The 19,587-nt window shown below is 43.6% G+C and overlaps 1 protein-coding gene across 1 annotated transcript; it reads left to right on the top strand.

The window, feature by feature from the left end:
- Nucleotides 1–5,555: 5,555 nt before the first annotated feature.
- Nucleotides 5,556–19,090, top strand: LOC122559166 (caveolin-1-like). The gene is made up of 2 exons (XM_043708541.1): nt 5,556–5,837; nt 18,547–19,090. Exons 1-2 carry the CDS (start codon nt 5,730–5,732, stop codon nt 18,886–18,888), a joined length of 450 nt encoding a protein of 149 aa, XP_043564476.1. The 5' UTR covers nt 5,556–5,729; the 3' UTR covers nt 18,889–19,090.
- Nucleotides 19,091–19,587: the final 497 nt, after the last annotated feature.

Raw genomic sequence — 19,587 nt, forward strand, 5'->3', positions numbered from 1 at the left:
AGCTATAAACCTGCACTCCAAGGTCTCTTTGTTCAGCAACACTCCCTAGGACCTTACCATTAAGTGTATAAGTCCTGCTAAGAGATTTGCTTTCCCAAAATGCAGCACCTCGCATTTATCTGAATTAAACTCCATCTGCCACTTCTCAGCCCATTAGCCCATCTGGTCAAGATCCTGTTGTAGTCTGAGGTAACCATCTTCGCTGTCCACTCCACCTCCAATTTTGGTGTCATCTGCAAACTTACTAACTGTACCTCTTATGCTCGCATCGAAATCATTTATATAAATGATAAAAAGTAGAGGACCCAGCACCGATCCTTGTGGCACTCCACTGGTCACAGGCCTCCAGTCTGAAAAACAACCCTCCTTCCACCACCCTCTGTCTTCTACCTTTGAGTCAGTTCTGTATCCAAATGGCTAGTTCTCCCTGTATTCCGTGAGAGGGCTGTTTTCCCTGGAGCGTCGGAGGCTGAGGGATGACCCGAGGTTTACAAAATTATGAGGGGCATGGATAGGGTAAATAGGCAAAGTCTTTTCCCTTGGGATCGGGGCGTCCAGAACGAGAGGGCATAGCTTTCGGGTGAGAGGGGAAAGATATGAAAGATACCTAAGGGGTAACTTTTTCACACAGAGGGTGGTATGTGTATGGAATGAACTGCCAGAGAAAGTGGTGGAGGCTGGTACAATTGCAACATTTAAGAGGCATTTGGATGGGTATATGAATAGGAAGGGTTTAGAGGGATATGGGCTGGGTGCTGGCAGGTGGGACTAGATTGGGTTGGGATATTTGGTCGGCATGGACGGGTTGGACCATCTGTTTCCATGCTGTACATCTCTATGACTCTATCTAAATACTGGGAACATCCAACAAACATTCCTGCCCCTGTGACATCCAAGTCTCCATAATGGCCACAACATCGTAGTTCCAAGTACTGATCCATGCTCTAAGTTCATCACCCTTATTCCTAATACGTCTTGCGTTAAAATACACACACCTCAACCCACCACACTGACTGCAACTTGGCCCTATCAACTGTCCATCCTTCCTCACAGACTCTCTGCAAGCTGTATCTGCCTGTTCATCAGCTACCCCATCCTCTGATCCATATCTCACATTCCCATCCCCCTGCTAAACTAGTTTGAACCTTCGAAGAGCTCTAGCAAGTCTCCTGCCCAGGATATTGATGCCCCACCAGTTCAGGTGCAACCCATCCTCCTTGTCCAGGTCTCATCTTCCCCAGAAAGTATCCCAATCATCCATATATCTGAAGCCCTCCCTCCTACACCATGTCTGCAGCCACATGTTCAGTTGCCCTCACTCTCTGTTACTATCCTCAATAGTCTGTGGCAGCAGCAGCAATCCTGAGATTACTACTCTGCTCATCCTGCCTTTTAGCTTCCAACCTAATGCCCTATATTCACTTTTCAGGTCCTTATCCCTTTTCTTAGCAATGTCATTGGTACTGATGTGTATCATGACTTCTGGCTGCTCACCCTCCCCCCTAAGAATCTTGTAGACTTGATCCAAGACATCTCTGACCCTGGCACCCAGGAGGCAACATACCATCTGGGACTCTCGTTTGCGACCACAGAATCTCCTGTCTATTCCTCTAATTATTGAATCTCCATTAATCTGGTCCAATCAGGGACCCCTGGCTGACAGATAAAAAGGAGAGTTTCAGACATCTGAGGGAGATGGATAAGTGTCAAGAGCTTTCCACTATAAATAAAGGGTGATTTGGTGACAGGATACTGGCCCCTGTGGAGTTATTTCAATTCATTGATGGTAATGCCTTTGAATGGCAAGGAGTGTTTGTGAGATTGTGTTTTATTGGAGATGGTCATTGTCTGATATCTGTAAGGTGTGAATGTAACTTGCCACTTTTCAGCCCAAGCCTGGACATTGATGCATTTGGACACAGAATGCTTCAGTATCTGAGGAGTTGCGAATGGTGCTGAACGATGTGCAATCATCAGTGAATATCCCCACTTGTGACCTTATGATGGGTGGAAGGTCATTGATGAAGCAGCTGAAGATGGGCCGAGGACACTACCCTGAGGAACTCCTGGATCTGAGATGACTGACCTCCAAAAGCCACAACCATTTCCCGATGTGCTAGGTACATGATGGTTTGAGGATTGATTAACAGGTTGAAAGCAGAGTCGTAGAGTCATACAAATGTACAGCATGGAAACAGACTCTTTGGTCCAACTTGTCCATGCCAACCAGATATCCTAAATTAATCTTGTCTCATTTGCCCATATTCCTCTAAAACCTTCCTATTCATATACCCATCAGATATCGCTTAAATGTTGTAATCACACCAGCCTACACCACATCCTCCGGCAGCTCATTCCATACATGCACCATCCTCTGCATGAAAACGTTGCCTCTTACATCCCTTTCCCCTCTCACCTTGAACCTATGCCTTCTAGTTCTGGACTCCCCCACCCCAGGGAAAAGACCTTGTGTGTACACCCTATCCATGCCCCTCATGATTTCTTAAACCTCTATAAAGTCATCCCTCAGCTTCCGACGCTCCAGGGAAAATAACCCTAGCCTATTCAGCCACCCCCATAACACAAATCCTCCAATCCTGGAACATCCTTGTCAATCTTTTCTGAACCCTTTCAAGTTTCACAAATCTTTCCCATAGTAAGGAGATCAGAATTGAACGCAGTGAGTAGAAATAAATGGTTTGTCCTTGGATTGGCAGGTTGTGACCAGTGGGGCTCTACAAGGATTACTGCTTGAACCCCAGCTGCTCACAATCTATATTAATGATTTGTGTTACGGACCAGGCCATGCCCCCCTCAAAACATTTCAAAAAGGTAGCCCAACCCTAACTTTGCTAGTTGTTTTCAGCAGGAGTGAAGTGGATATTCCAGGAGAGAATCAGCTGCTCGAACCACTTAGTTTTAAACAAAACAGAATTTATTTACAAGATTGCTGAATGAAGCATGAAGAACAGAAAACAGAATACCGAATAACTTAACCTATCCGAAAACCCAATGGACTATTCCAACTTAATGGTGCTGTTCTAAATACACGCAACAATCCCCATAAACACCCTTTGGCACAATCAAACCCAAGTTCTTCCAGGATAGAAGTCAGAGAGAGAGTACCAGGCTGGACCTGCTTCTGGGTTCAGCAGCTTTACCACACTACTGAAAAAAAACAAACCAGAGAAAAGATCAGCCGGGAAAGCTGGCCACACCCCTTTCAATGTACAAGTGTTTTTTTTTAACTTGAAAGCCTCCTGCTGAGATAGTATCTGTTAGCTATTATCAAATCGGTCCTAAATCCCTCCAACCTCCAGATTTTTCGGAGTGTGTGTCGTTTACAACCTCTCTGAAAAAAAAAGCCAAGGGCTGGATAATCTTGTTAATGGAGCAGCTTCGTCACATTTGGATGTGGGAATCAATTGTAATATTTCTAGGTTTGCAGGTGATCCAAAACCTGACAGGAATGTGAGTTGTGAGGAAGATGTAAAGAAACTTCACGTGCATTTTGTGAGTGAGGCTGAGTGAGTGGCCCACTGTATGACACTTACAATGTGAAGAAGTGTGAGGTTATCCATATTGGCAAGAGGAACAAAGGCCCAGTATATTTCATAAATGATTCAGAGTTCCAAAACTATTGATATCCAAATGTTGATATCAATCTAGGTGTCCTTGATCAAAAGTCACTTAAAGCAAACATGCAAGTACAGCAAGCAGCCTGGAAGGGAAATGGTGTGTTAGTCTTTAACACAAGAGCATTTGAGTACAGGATTAAGGACGTTTTGCTCCAACTATTTGGAACACTAATGAGATTGGACCTGGAGTTTTGTGGTTCTGGTATCCTTGCAGGTCTCCCCCATTTACGAATGTCCGATTTAGGACTGCTCATACTGAGGAACACAATCCCATACAGGGATTTAATGTTAAAGTCCTAACATGCAAATATTTCCCTGACTTACGAACAGCTGCTTTACATTGTCCTGCATCGTCTTCTGAAACAAGTCAATTTGCAAATGGTCTCCAGAATGGGGCCTGTTTGCAACCGAGGCAGCGCCTGTACTTGCCATAGAGGGAGTGCAGCAGATGTTCACCAGACTGATTCCTGGGATGGTGGGATTGGCCCTGTATTCTCCGAAGTTTAGAAGAATGAGAGATCTCATAGACACTTCTAATGTTCTTAAAGGGATTGATAGAGTGGATGCAGAAAAGATGTTTCCCCCTGCTGTGGGGTCTAGATCCAGGAGACACAGTCTCAGAATAAAACAGGCGACTCACTGTGTGGAGTTTGCACGTTCTCCCCGTGTCTGCGTGGGTTTCCTCCAGGTGCTCCGGTTTCCTCCCACAGTCCAAAGATGTGCAGGGTCAGGTGAATTGGCCATACTAAATTGCCCGTAGTGTTAGGTAAGGGGTAAATGTAGGGGTATGGATGGGTTTCGCTTTGGCGGGTCGGTGTGGTCTTGTTGGGCCGAAGGGCCTGTTTCCACACTGTAATGTAATCTAATCTAATCTAAAATGCACAACATTTATGATTGAGGTGATGAGGAACTTCTTCAATCAGAGCTGGTGAATCTTTGGAGAGGGCTGTGGAAGCTCAGTCATTAAGGTAGTTCAACCCAGAGCTTGATAGATTTCAGATGAACAATGACATCAAAGGATATGTGGATTGCATAGAATTCTGGCGTTTAGGCAAATGATAAGCCATGACCTAGAATGGTGGAGCAGGCTTGATGGGCTGAACTGTTTACTCTTGCATCCTATATCCAATACCCAACACCCTACATCCAATCCCAACACCCTATATCCAATAACCAACACCCTACATCCAATCTCAACACCCTATATCCAATACCCAACACCCTAATCCAATCCCAACACCCTATATCCAATACCCAACACCCTACATCCAATACCCAGCACCCTACATTCAATACCCAATACCTTACATCCAATACCCAACACCCTACATCCAATCCCAACATCCTACATCCAATACCAAACACTTTATGTCCAATCCCAGCATGTCTAATCCAATATCCAATCCCACTGTACCCAAGCCCACAACCCCACATCCATTACCCAAAACACTGCATCGTATCCCACACCCTCTATCCAATACAAATACCCCTTCTCCCGTCCTAACGCTAAACCCAATCTCAGATACCAATATCGAATACCAAATACCCTGTATCGATTACCAGCAATCGGTCTCCGAGAATTTCCCCGTCCGAATTTAATTAATCGAGGTAGTTTGCTGGCTATATCCTCGTTTCTTTTTCGGGAATTATGGAAATAAAAATCGCGGGTGCAGTTCTGTTTTGGGACTCCAGTGTTATTATCAAAGCAGCGGCGGGGAATGTGCTATAATATAGTGTGAGGGGTCGGTGATATCCCTCTCCCTGTGCAATAGACACTCGGACTCGGGAAGGAATGCCCATGGCTGGTGGTAACAGCGAGCAAGTAGCGGATTGTCACTGTCCTCTCTCAGAGCTCAGAGCAGTGGGGGGGGGGGGGGGGGGAGGCTGCTCTAATGTCAGCCTGACATCCAGGGTGGAGCTAGAAGAGTTGAGAAAGCCCGTCCACTTCTGTCACACAGACTCCTCTCTCACCTGCCCCACCCACAAATCCAAGACATTTCCCGTTCACTTTGGCAGATTGCAGCAGAACGCTCAAGCCATTTGAGTTGTAAGCTTTTTTTTTAATTCCCCCCACCCCTTCCCCTGCAGGCCATGACTGAGACTGGGACTGATTCTTCCCCCAAGTTCAAGAACGGAATCACTAAAGAAATCGATCTGGTCAACCGGGATCCCAAACAAATCAACGAGGATGTGGTTAAGGTAATACATTTCCCTTCTCTCTTTATCTTGTAACGTGCATATAGTGCAACCAGCCCTTGACTTTGGCAACACAACTATCCTTAGAATGCACAAAGTCCAATAAAGTCCCTTGATTTGCTCACTTAAAAAATAGCTGAAGTTTAGTTTAAATCCTTTCCAAAAATACTTTTTTAAAAAAGAAATCCACGCTGCCCAATTGATTAACCCCTTTTAATATCCAATCCACTCCAATTTATTTATTTTGGGAGGTAAGGTGAAATGTGTGTCTGCTTTAAATATCCCCGAGCCTGAAGTGTTGACAACCGCTCTATATTTATCCGGCTGTGTGCTGTGTTATGAATGTACAGGCTCTGCATTGCATTGTACTGACTGTAGACGCTTTGATAGTGGTCACACAGTTGTTAAATCAAAACGTCTTTGAACATCCTACCTGTACGAGTTGCTGTGAGCTGTAGACTGAATGGAGCTTCTTTTTCTGAAAATTTTTTTTTAAAAAGTCACAAAATAACAATCAGTTTTCTTTCCTGCATTTGTGCCTACTAATTGTCACAAACACAGGATGTCTCCAAGCCTTTCCATCCATTTGAGTCCGTTCTTTGTTGAAGTTGTAAAATTCAGAATCAATGGGAAAATTCAGAATCAATTTGCATACAATGACAATGCATTGATGACACGTGGATTATCTGTTCCAGTGCTGTGGTATTAGGCACCAGGGAGAGCGCCCTTTAACTTGCTTGCCTTAGAGCTGTGGGATCTTTTCATATTTACCTGGAGGAACATAGGGGTCTCAGTTTGACATTTTTCAGCGGGATGATCCCAGAATGCAGGTTTTCCTCCAGTGTCCATGTTTCACCACTGATATCTCTACCTGTTTTTTAAACTCTAGATGGGAGCCTGAATCCACAACTGTCTTGCTCCTAGTCTAGCCTTAGTGTCCCAGTCCCACTTATGCAAATCAGTGTACAGAATACACTGTATAACCACACAACAGAAGTCTGTAGCCCAGTGGTAGTGTGCCTACCTTTAAGCTAGACGGTCAATGTTTAATTCCTACCCGCCTGGAGGTGTTTAATAATGTGTCCAAACAGGCTGACCAAACAAATACTTTATAATCGCACCAAGAAGAAGGATTTGAGATTGTAAGCAGCTCAAGAATGATGATGACTTGGAGTGGAGTCAGCAATAAGCTAAAGTCTCAGCTACATTCTTGATTCAAGAAATTGATCATCGTAAGGATGAGTTAGAGGCTGCATTAACAATCTGGATGAAGGAACTGAGGGCATTGTTACTATATTTGCAGATCTCACTAAGACACATGGAGAGACTGGTAGTGTTGAGGAATTGAGGATGCTGCAGAAGGACTTGGATGGGCTAGGAGAGAGGGCATAATTGTGGCAGACAGAATGTAATGTGGGAAAGTATGAGGTTATGCACTTTGGCAAGAAGGAAGTTGTAGACTACATTTTAAATAAGGAAAGGCTTTTGGGAAGCTGAAGCACAAAGCGACTTGGGAGTCCCAGTTCAGGATTTTCTAAAGGGTAACATGCTGGTTCGGTTGGCAGTTAGGAAGCAAGTATCATGTTCGCATTCATTTTAAGAGGGCTAGAAAACAAGAGCAAAAATGTATTGCTGAGGCTGTATAAGGGTCTTGGCAGAGTGCTTTTGAAATATTGTGAATTATTTTGGGCCCCATATCTAAGGAAGGACTTGCTAGCCTTGGAGGAAATCGAGAGGAGGTTTACAAGCACAATCCTAGGGATGAAGGATTGCATTTGAGGACTCTGGTTCTGTACTCGATGGAGTTAGAAGGAGAGATCTGTTTGACACTTACAAAATACTGAGAGGCCTGGATAGAGTGGACGTGGGAGAAGATGTATCCACTAGTAGGAGAGACCAGGACCTGAGATCACAGCCTCAGAGTGAAGGGACGACCCTTTAGAACTGAATGAGGATGAATTTCTTCAGCCAGAGAGTGGTTAATCTGTGGAACTCATTGCTGTAGAAAGCTGTGGAACGAAGTTATTGAGTGTATTTAAGACAGAGATAGATAGGTTCTTCCTTGGTAAAAGCATCAAGAGTTATTGGGAGAAGACAAGACATAGCATCCATGATTGAATGGTGGAGCAGATTCAATGGGCCAGATGGTCTAGTTCTGCTCCTATCTCTTACGGTATTGTGGAGAATGGAATGTTGTCAAGCCAATTATTACTCAACAAATTGTAGAGAGCCTGAAAATTTCTTTGTGTTTTGCCAATTGTATTCATCAACTATTTAGAAATGACCACTCATGTAACTGATCTGAGTACACAATCCAATAAGCTAACACTGAATAGTCATGATGGAGCCAAAGACCAGTGAAATACGACTGAACATCCATTCTGGTTGGGGACAATAGGTGAAACATGAGTCCTGAGGAAAACGTATGATCTCTGAAATGTTTGATGGACATGACTTGTTGTTTCTCTGCTAATGCCATCTGATCTATGGAGTATTTCTAGTGGGTTTACCCTCTGTGTCTGCAACTATACCGTTCACCATTTTGATTACAACATATTGCACATGGCTTTCAAACATTTTAAGAACTGTGGGCTTGATTGTTAGCTAGTAGTCAACCCTTTCATGATGTTGTTTGTTTTAATTTGGATGAGGTACCCAAATAAAGCAGCTAGTGGCCTCGTGAGATTATGTAAGTCCGAGTTCTAATGTATCCATGGGACCCTGATTTTGTTTTACCTGAGCCCTAAGTAAGGAATCTGCCTCAACATTCCTTCAGATTTTTATTAGGTATGGGTCTTAGTTGTTACACAACCTAGATAGGTAAACAAAGCTGAGATACACATTACCCATGTTCCCCTTGAATGGCAAAGCAGGCTTGATGGGCTGAATGGCCTACTCATGTTCCCATAATCCTCTTTACAGCCTGAAACAGGTCTGCAGCTGACCTGTGAACAGAAAAAGCCCTGCAGGATAAGTGGAAAATCCCTCCTTTCTTAGGACAGGAAATGCAAAATTTCCTCTACCGAATCCCATGAGGAATGCTGTGACCTCTGTATCCTGCACTCTGCTAACCTACTCCACAGGTTTCCTGAAACTCTCTTCCAGTGGCATATTTTGTCCTTGCATGTGTTCCTCTGTTGTTAGCCAGCAATGTCTTTACCATCTAAACCTTTACTCCTTTCTACTGGCTGCCACTTTCTGCTCATTCCATGAGCCATTAGAACGACAGTGTGCCCTTGAATGCTCAGAGTTAACGTACTTCGTGACACCGGTCTGAATTAGTAAGAGCACTTGGTGCTCGACCCCACTTCTCCCCAACCTCTCCTCCAATTCCATCCTACCCTCTTTACCCAAACCTACTTGGTGTTAAAATTTTATTACTTTGGTACTTGATCTTTGCTCACATTCTGCTCTCTCCCTGGGCTGGAAAGAACAACACAAGCACCCTCAATGTTCAGAGTTCTAATCCAACCAGTAAGTTCACTGGACAAAGGCACCACATGGTTTGGTACAGAAGCATGTTAGCTGTGGGTCCATAGTGTGCTTTCACTGGCTGAGGCATGAATCACACAATCCCTACTGTGTGGAAGTAGGCCATTTGGCCCATCAAGTCCACACTGACCTTCCGAAGAGCATCCCACTCAAAAGCAACGTCCCTACCCAATCCCTGTAACCCTGCATTTCCTGTGGCTAACCTACTTAGCGTGCACATCCCTGGACACTACAGGCTGAAACCGAACCTGGATCCCTGGTGCTGTGAGGCAGCAGTACTGACCACTGAGCCACTGTGCTATAGAGTCTTGTCAGGGTTCCTACAAAGTGTCCCTTTCCAGAAGCCATTATTGGTAACGGATGACGGCAAGATCCATTTATTATCCTTGGAGTGCTATCCATCTCACATGCCTGGTTATGTTTTCTTTATTCTTTCATGGGCTGTAGATGTTGCTGATAGTATTTGTTATTGATTCTAATTGTCCCTTAAATGAATGGCCTTCTAAGACATTTCAGAAAAAGGTGGATTGGCAAACATATGTAAATTGTGTCGAGGTAAGGATGGCAGATTTCCTTCTCTAAAGGACATTGATGAACTAGATTTTTTTTAACAATAAATGATGATAGTTGAGACCATAATTGAAACTAACTTTTGCTCTCGACTTATTAATTGAACCTAACATCTGCCGAATTCCACAGTGCTATTTGAAATCATTGGTCCAATCTAGCATTGGTCTGGGTCTCTGAACTATGAGTCCAGTGACTTTACCATGTTACACACAAGAAGAAGAGGTGGCTTAAATTATTTTATTTTGTATCTTTCCTGCCAATAAGCAGAGGTGTTTTTAGTTTATCTTATACCGCTTCCCTCTTGAAAGAAGCATGTGTTGTATTTCCACCTAATCTCTTTCTGTCAAGTCCATTTCCTTTAAGTGACCTGCAACAAAGACTGAAATTTGGCTTACTCATACATTCAAACTGGTGGGGTTTGAAGAGGTTGGAACGTGAAGGTTGGAATCTGAAACAAACAAAAACAGAAACTGGCAGAGAAACTTAACAGCATCTGTGCAGAGAGAAATGTTTTGAGTTCAGTGACTCTTCATCAGAACTTCAGCCCACAGTCTGGTTTCTCGGTTGAGGGTCTTGCAGACAGTGTTGTTAACTGCAGGCAATCTTTATTTAAAATTTAACCTATTTTTCCAAACCAACCTTTTCAGAGGTGTAATTATACACCTCTAGGACAGACGGGATTCCAACTCCCTAGCCTCTCAGTCCTGAGGTAGGGACATCACTACTGTGCACAAGAGGGCCCCAAACCTATTGCCCTGGTATACCCAGGATTCATCCAAGTCCTTCCAAGGTCTGAGTCTGCTTCTGAGATCAGAAAGGTTCGGGAATTTTCAGATTAGTTGGCCAAACTATCTTTTTAACAGACTGATGCAGTGAGGTTCAGGAGTTATAGTTAACTTCTTCAAAAGGCATGAACGAGGGGAAGGGTATGTGAGGATTGACCTTTTGATAGGTCCATTAAGGGCTCAGTTTAAGATTGTATTTTGAGTTATAGAGTCATAGAATCCTACAGCACAGAGACAGGCCCTTTGGCCCAAACTGCTCCGTGCTGACCAAAATGCCCATCCACGCTAACCCCATTTCCCTGCACTTGGCCCATATCCTTCTAAACATTTCCCATCCATGTATTTGTCCAAATGCCTTTTAAATGTTGTTAATGTACCTACCGCAACCACTTCCGCTGGCAACTCGTTCCATATGCGTACCACCCTCTGTGTAAAAAATTTGTCCCTCAGGTTCCCTTTTATTCTTTCCCTCTAACCATAAACTGATGACCTCTAGTCCTCAATTCCCCAACCTTGGGAAAAAAGACTGAGTGCATTCACCCTATCCATGTCATGATCTTATACATTTGTATAAGAAAGTGGGCCTCTGTCTCCTATGTTCTAAAGAAAAATGTCCTAGCTTGTCCAACTTCTCCCTGTAGCTCAGACCGTTGAGTCCTGGCGACATCCTTGGGAATTTCTTCTGTACTCTTTCCAGTTTAATAACATCCTTCCAATAGCAAGGTGACCAAAACTGAACACAATACCCCAAGAGCGGCCTCACCAATGTCCTGCACAATTGCAATATAATTTCCCAACTTCTGTATTCAGTGCCCTGACTGATGAAGGCCAGTGTGCCAAAATCCTTCTTGACTGCCCTGTCAACCTGTGACTCCACTTTCAGAGAACCGTGCACCTGAACTCCAAGGTTCCTCCATTCCACGACACTCTTTAAGGTGCTACCATTCACCATGAAACTCTTACCTTGATTTGACTTTCCAAAATGCAAGACCTCACACCTATAATAAACTGCATTTGCCATTTCTTGACCGACTTCCCCAGCTGTAATTTCTGATAATTTTCCTCACTGTCCACAATACTGCCTGTTTTAGTGTCATCTGCAACCTTTCTTCATGCATTGTACAGTTTCATCCAAATCATTGATATAGATAACAAACAGCAATGGGTCCAGCACTGACCCATGAGCCACTCCACTGGTCACAGGCCTCCAGTCCGACAAGCATCCTTCCACTATTAGACTCTGCTTCCTGCCATCAAGCCTATTGTGTATCCACTGGATAAAAGCAAATTGCTGTTTTTTTTTGCCTTTAACCTCTCGTATCTGGGTAAATGTCTCCAGCTCCTACAACCTTTCCTTATCTGTGAAAAATGCTTCAGTCCATTGAGCTGTCCTGATCCGTGTAATCCCTTCCAGACCTGAAATACCTCCCTGTCTCTGTAACAATGTCAGGATCCTGCCTGAGAAAAGGGCTTTGACAAAGGGTCAGTTAGACTCAAAACGTCAGCTCTTTTCTCTCCTTACAGATGCTGCCAGACTTGCTGAGATTTTCTAGCATTTTCTCAATTGTATATCCAGTTTGCCAGCTCTCCCTAGATTCCATGCGAATTAACCTTCCTGAGCAGCCTACCATGTGGAACTTTATCAAAGACCTTACTGAAATCCATATAGACTACATCTACTGCCCTGCCTTCGTCAACATTCCTGGTCACTTCATCAAAGAACTCTGACAAATTTGTGAGGCATGGTCTCCCATGCACAGATTCATGTTGACTATTCCTAGTCAAACCATGTCTTTCCGAAGTCATAGAGATGTACAGCATGGAAACAGACCATTCAGTCCAACCCATCCATGCTGACTTGATATCCCAACCCAATCTAGTCCCATTTGCTGGTAGTTGGACCATATCCCTCTAAACCCTTCCTAATCATGTACCCATCCAAATGCCTTTCAAATTGAACCAGCTTTCACCACTTACTCTGGCAGTTCATTCCATTCATACACCACCCTCCGCATGAAAACGTTGCTCCTTAGGTTCTTTTTAAATCTTTCCCCTTGCACTTTTAGTTTTGGATGGCCCTACCCTGGGGAAAAGATCTTGACTATTCACCCTGTGCATGCCCCTCAATAGAATATAAACTTCTACAAGGACACCCCTCAGCCTGCAACGCTCCAGGGAAAATAGCTCCAGCCTGTTCAGCCTCTCTCTATAGCTCAAACCTTCCACCCTGGCAACATCCTTGTACATCTTCTCTGAACCCTTTCAAGTTTCACAACATCTTTTCTAAAGCAGGGAGACCAGAATTGAATGCAGTATTCAGTACATGCTGCAATGTGTTAGCCTATTCTCTCGCTCACTTTAGGAGATTGATGCCCACTTCTGTTGGTATGTGTGAGATCAATGAGGAGCCATTTGCACCACTTTAAGCAAATTCTCAATTTCTGCTGGGCAGGCATGACACTCTGCTATTCTGGTTTGACGACAATGTCTACACAATACAAGGAAGTGATATTCCAAGAATTCTGGCCTGGTTAATGCTGATTTGAACCCTTCCCGAAATTATGGTCATTTGTGATTGGCAATGGGCCAGCAAAGATGATTCTAAAATTTAAACAACGAAGTGGGAGCTTTCAACCAATTTCTGATATTGTTTCATGTTTTTTTTTGGCATTGATACTTCTAAACCACCATCTGTCTGCCATGTTGTTGTGATCTGGAATGCACTGTTTGAAAAGGTGTTGGACATTGATTTAATCTTCAGATTAAAATCTACCTGAAAAGGGACAAGATGTAGGACTAAAAGGGGGAGACTGGGGCTAAATGACAGCTGAATTGAAGAGCCAGCACGTTCACAATAAGATAAAAAGGCCTCTGGTTGTATAATTCTCTAATTCGACGATTCTGTCATCATTTGGGAGAGATAAGGGGGCAGTGTAGAAATCTGATTTTCAAAAATTTCCTTTCCTGTACGTGAGCGTCATTGGTAAGGCCAACATCTATTCCCCATCCTGAGCCGCCCTGAGCAGATGATGGTGCAACAAAGTTTCTTACTTAGACTATATCAGAGGCAGACTGGACTCAAACACATTGGTGTGGGACTGGAGTCACATATCATGGAATCCCTGCAGTGTGGAAGCGGGCCATTTGGCTGATTGAGTCCACACCGACTCTCTGAAGAGTATCCCACCCAGCCACATCCCATCCCTGTAACCCTGCATTTCCTACGGCTAACCCACTTAGCCTGCATATCCCTGGACACTATGGGCAATTTAGCATGGCCAGTCCACCTAACCTGCACTTTGGACTGTCAGAGGAAACTGAAGCGCCTGAAGTAAACCCAAGCAGACACAGGGAGAACATGCAAACACTACACAGACAGTCGCCCGAGGCTGGAATCAAACAATACACAGACAGTCGCCCGAGGCTGGAATCAAACCCGGGTCCCTGACACTGTGAGGCAGTGGTACTAATCACCAAGCCTCCCCCTCGCCCCGAGGGCTATTGACCAAACAAGGTTAAAGGGCATGGGTTTCCTCCTCTTCAGGACCTGTTGTTTTTTTGTTTGCAAGAATTTAACAGCTTTTGGCCACTTTTATAGTCTTTAATTGCCAGATGCTTGCTAAAAACAGCATTTAGATTGTCATCCATCAGGTGGTGTTGAGGGAAGAAGGTTTTGAACTCTCATTTTATTGGATTAGTCTCTTTAAACTTTCATCAGCTGCTGACCCTGTAACATAGTGAGCACATCATATCCCAGCAACATCTGACGTCAGGAAGGACAAAAATACACTTCGACCCCAGTCTGTAATCCACCGGCGGCTTGTCATTTCCTGTCAAGTGGGTTGGGATGAGGGTGCAGCGAGGTGGGTGAGGGCAAAAGCATGCAGGTGCACAGTTCACTGTCAGCCAAGGGATTGGGCTTTCTCATGAGCTGGTGGAATGTTTCAGTCACACACATTGCAGTGCCCAATGGCATTACACAGGTTCTGAGCAAGTGGAATCGACTGAGCCACTGAGCCGAAGCGTGACCCCAGTGAACCTACTGTTTTTGGAGCCAGAGCTCAGCACTTTCACTGATGTTTGGGTCGCCTAGCAACATGCAACACTATAAACCACTTGCTTACAACACAGTCTCATTCACTTTATATTCTGGAAATGAATCACTGTCAGGAAAAGTGATCGTGAAGCTGCTGAGTTTGTGTACATATAACAATTAAATTCCTTCCACCTTCAGGCAAAGGAAGTAGTCATCCCTGATTCATACTATAGGCATAAATGGTCAAATTATACAGCTCTGTTCAAGATCTTTCTGAGATTGGTACAAGTCTCTGGAATTTGCTTACCTCTGGAATTGATCCTCTGTGCACCCTTTGGTAAAGCTTCTAATTTTGAAAAAGATCAGACATGGCTTTTGTCGCAGACTTTGTTTTTAGTTTTGAAAGTGGATTGCCTTGCTCGGAGGGGTGGGGATTGATGGTGGAAGGGGAGTTGCGGACGTGAGCTGGCACTTTTATCATTCCATCAGGGTTTCAGCTCCACTGCACCAACATTATGTTTAATTTCACAGACTTCCTACCACCCGGAAGCAAGCCATTTGGCTCATCGAGTCAACACCGACGCTCCGAAGACATCCACCCCCTGCATTTCCCATGGCTAACCCTTCTAGCCTGCACATCCCTGGACAGTATGGATAATTTAGCTTGACCAGTCCACCTAACCTGCACATCTTTGGAATGTAGGAGGAAACCAGAGCACCCGGAGGAAACCCACACAGACACAGGGAGAATGTGCAAATTTAGTCCCTTTAAATAAACATTCTTGCTAGTTCAGCAATACAGAAGAATACCTATTGGAGGGGAACTAGTAGGGAGAAGAATGAAACATCGTATTGCGTTTGGGATACTGTATACAAAAGAATAGGGAGAGTCTTTGAAGAAGCCAGCAAGTCTGTATCAGGGCTTAAATCACTGGGAGATGACAAGGAGTTCATTGAAAGAGAAGATGAGCAAGAAACATGTGCCATGGTTTAAGAATCCCAGAGAAACACAACAGGGTTAATTTGAACTGAATAGTTTAGAGGGATAAGGACCAAATTCTGGCAAATGGGACTAGATTAATTTAAGGAGTCTGGCTGGCTTGGATGAATTGGACTGAAGGGTCTATTTCCTTGCTGTACAACTCTATGACTCAGTGAAGCCGATATTAGAAACTAGGGCCTGCTAGAATTTCAAATTAAATGTATCTTCTGAAGCAACTAATTGGTACTTCAAGTTGATAGCTGTGGCTCAGTATTTGCACTCTCATAGCTAAGTGAGAGCATTGTGGTTTCAAACCATACTCTGAGAGACTAGAGTTTATAATCTATGCTGATACTCCTGTGACATACTGAAGGAGTGCTGTACTGTCACAGATGCTGTCCTTGGGATGAATTGTTAAGCTAAGGCCTGTCAGCACCCTCAGATAGATGTAGATGGTACATGGCACCACATAAATGAAGGCACAGATGCTTTTGAAGAGCTTCTTCAAGATTTTGGTAACTACTTTAATCAGAACAAATGAGAGTTCAAAATCCAAAGAATTTCATTGATGACATATACAGACTGATGGAAAACTGGCTGTTTGAAGTCAGAATTTATAAGTGTTAATTCAACAGTTGTTGTTGAAATTATTGATGAGTCTTTGTAAGATATACGATGGTCCAAAAAGATTTGACTCCGCAGAAAGCTATTCAGGTTGTGCTGGATGCAAAAGCCAGGAAGACTCACACACAAATGCTAATGGGAAAATAACAACCTTTCCCAGGAAACCAACAGAACCTGTACAAACGCTCTGAGGATGCATGTGGCAAGGCAACACACATAGTAGATCAAACAGCAGATACTAATAGTCAATGTCAACACTGTGGCACAAACAGTCCCCACAGCAGAAGCAATGGTCAGTTATGACAAAAGACTAAAGCATCTGTAAAATGATAGGTCACCTCTAGGGCAGAGGTAGGGCACACTTTCAGAGAAGCAAAAATGGTGGTGACTCGATATGCAAATAACTCAATTCAGTACAGCAATCACCACTAAACTCTCAGAACATTTAAGAAGTATTTAGACATACACTTGCAAGACAAGGCATACACGGCTATGGGCCAAGTGTTGGAAAACGGGATTAGAATAATTCGGCAGTTGTTTTTGACCGAGGTGGATGCAGTGGCCAAAAGGTCTTTTTCTGTGCTGGAGATCCCTATGAAGCTATAACATTAGAAAAGATTACTGAGGCCTCCTTAGGGGAAATCTGGAGTTTGACAGGATGAATATCAAAAACCATGGTTGAAGAAACAGGAATTGAAATCTACAGAAATGAAGCTACGTGGTACAGATGGCATAACAGTCAACATTAAACATATGCACCAATATTAACGTTACAACATAAAGGGATTTCAGATAGAATACATATTCATTATCAGGAAACCTCAATCTTGAGCAGGAAGATGTGTTTTGCCTTCAATTATAATCAAACGGTCAAGAAAAAAGAAGAACTGAGGAGTCAAAGTTCCTTTGAGGTGGTATACCCTAAATTTTAGGCAAATTTGGGGTAGCACAGTGGGACAGTGGTTAGCACTGCTGCCTTACACCGCCATGGACCCAGGTTCCATTCCAGCCTTGGGTGACTGTGTAGAGTTTTCACATTCTCCTCTTGTCTGCGTGGGTTTCCTCAGAATGCTCTGTTTTTCTCCCACATTGCAAAGATGCGCAGGTTAGGTGGTTTGGCGATGCTTCACAGTGTCCAGGGATGTGCAGGCTAGGTGGATTAGCTATGGGAAATGCAGGACTAGAGGGACAGGGTGGAGAGGGCTGGATCTGGATGGTATGCTCTTCTGCACCAATGCAATGGGCTGAATGGCCTCTATTTGCACTGTGGGGATTCTATGATTGTATTTAATTCAATACAGAACGAAGCATTATGTTAAGGAAGAAATCAAATTCATTGTACTTTTGCAAACCCAGGAAGATTCTGGAACCCTTCATAAACCAAGTTCAGAGGCAACTTGAGGAAATTAGCAAAAGGGGCATCGCTTCCCTGGTGACCAAACTATTTGATAGCTGCTCAAGCAAAGTTACCATACCCAACCAAATAGGTCCACCAGAAAATGGGCAAACTTAACACAGTTCAATAAAGTGCAAGCGTGGAAATCCACCCAATGGCTACAGTCAATGAGAGTTTAACCAAAGTAAAGTTTCTTTTCTACTAAATCCAATGCCAACAGTGGGGTCTGGCTGTTGTCATTAGTTGTGCTTACTACATTAATTATTCTACTATTAACTATCATGATGGGGTCAGATCTGGATCTGTCATACTAGACAATGCAACTTCCACCCACTGCTCCAGTGCAATAAACTACACTTTGTTAAGACAAGTGCCTCTTCTTATTAAGACTCACCAGTGGCTAATCCTCTGTGACTCTTAACCAAACAGAACCTTAAACCAGTGTAAAAAGAATTGATCACAGCACTTGACCCAGACATTACCTAGTAGTAGTTGGCTCTGCAAAACAAACAGAACTATCCATCTCTTCTAACATTTAAAATGCTTTAAAATTTGAAATATAATTTAATCAGCAGGTCATTATTTCCCAGGAAAGTTGGCCTTAACTGGTAACAAAATAAGAAAATTACTCCAATTCCCTCAATCAACATGCTTGATCCTCATTGCCATCAAAATGCATTCAAGTACTTAAACAAACCAAAGGTGTGTGCTCATCTGACCAAAAATGTGTCCACTGCTTTAAAACTAAACTTGGAGTAAACAGGTTGAACGGAGGCTCAGAGTTTAACACTTGGAGTCTGAAAATGTGATTTTTATTGTGTCCGCAGATAGATTTTGAAGATGTGATTGCGGAGCCCGAAGGAATTCACAGCTTAGACGGTGTGTGGAAAGTCAGCGTCACAACCTTCACTGTGTCAAAATACTGGTGCTATCGGATACTCTCTGCTCTCTGTGGAGTCCCCCTGTCTGTGTGCTGGGGTCTCTACTTTGCCTGCCTCTCCTTCTGCCACATCTGGACCATTGTGCCTTGCATCAAGAGTTTTGTGATTGAAATGCAGTGCTTCAGTAGGCTCTACTCTCTCTGCATTCACACCTTCTGTGACCCCTTTTATGAAGCCCTGGGCAAATTATTCAGTAACATTCGCGTCACTTTACAAAAGGACATTTAATTTCTCACTATGTCTTCTATCAACCCCTGTACCCTTGTAGAAGGCTTAGCCACTAAATTGCCATATTTCATTCAGAACTTTTAAAATTGTAATTCACTTCTTCTTTTGAAATGGTTGTTTTACCTCACCAATGTTCCTCACTTTTGATCATTGTGAAGTTCTAAAAACATCTAAGAATTCAGAGACAGATATTACTGTTCCACGCAATATTGTCTGAGTCATTCTTGTCTGCTGTGTCTACTTCCAACAAAGATCAGCTCATCATCATGATGAGGGTGTTTAAGTATCTCTGCTTCAAGTTCATTACCAAGGCTCCCTTAGGGTCGCTCCAGCCCCCTCACAGAGACTGAACCAGGCTCAATCCTGAGTGAACGTCCCACTCAATCACACCAACTGCCTACTTCCACCTCTGCCAGATCTCCTGTCATCTCCTCCTCTTCCCTGACCCATCCACCACTGGGAACAATATCTGTGCCATCTCCAGTTCTCCACTAACAAGTAAGATACGAGAGTTGGCAACATCACCCCCTTTCCTTCCACTCCCTCCAACAGATGCCCCCATAACATGAAATCGACAGTCCACTCACCAATTTTACATCAATGAGAAATGGTGAATAGATTTGTTACCAAGTCAAATGAGTGAATCAATTGTTGCCCACACCACAATGCAGTGGGCACGAGCACATGGGCAGGATTGAG

This window comes from Chiloscyllium plagiosum, chromosome 18 (genome assembly GCF_004010195.1).
Source record: "Chiloscyllium plagiosum isolate BGI_BamShark_2017 chromosome 18, ASM401019v2, whole genome shotgun sequence".
NCBI classification, from domain to species: Eukaryota; Metazoa; Chordata; class Chondrichthyes; order Orectolobiformes; family Hemiscylliidae; genus Chiloscyllium; species Chiloscyllium plagiosum.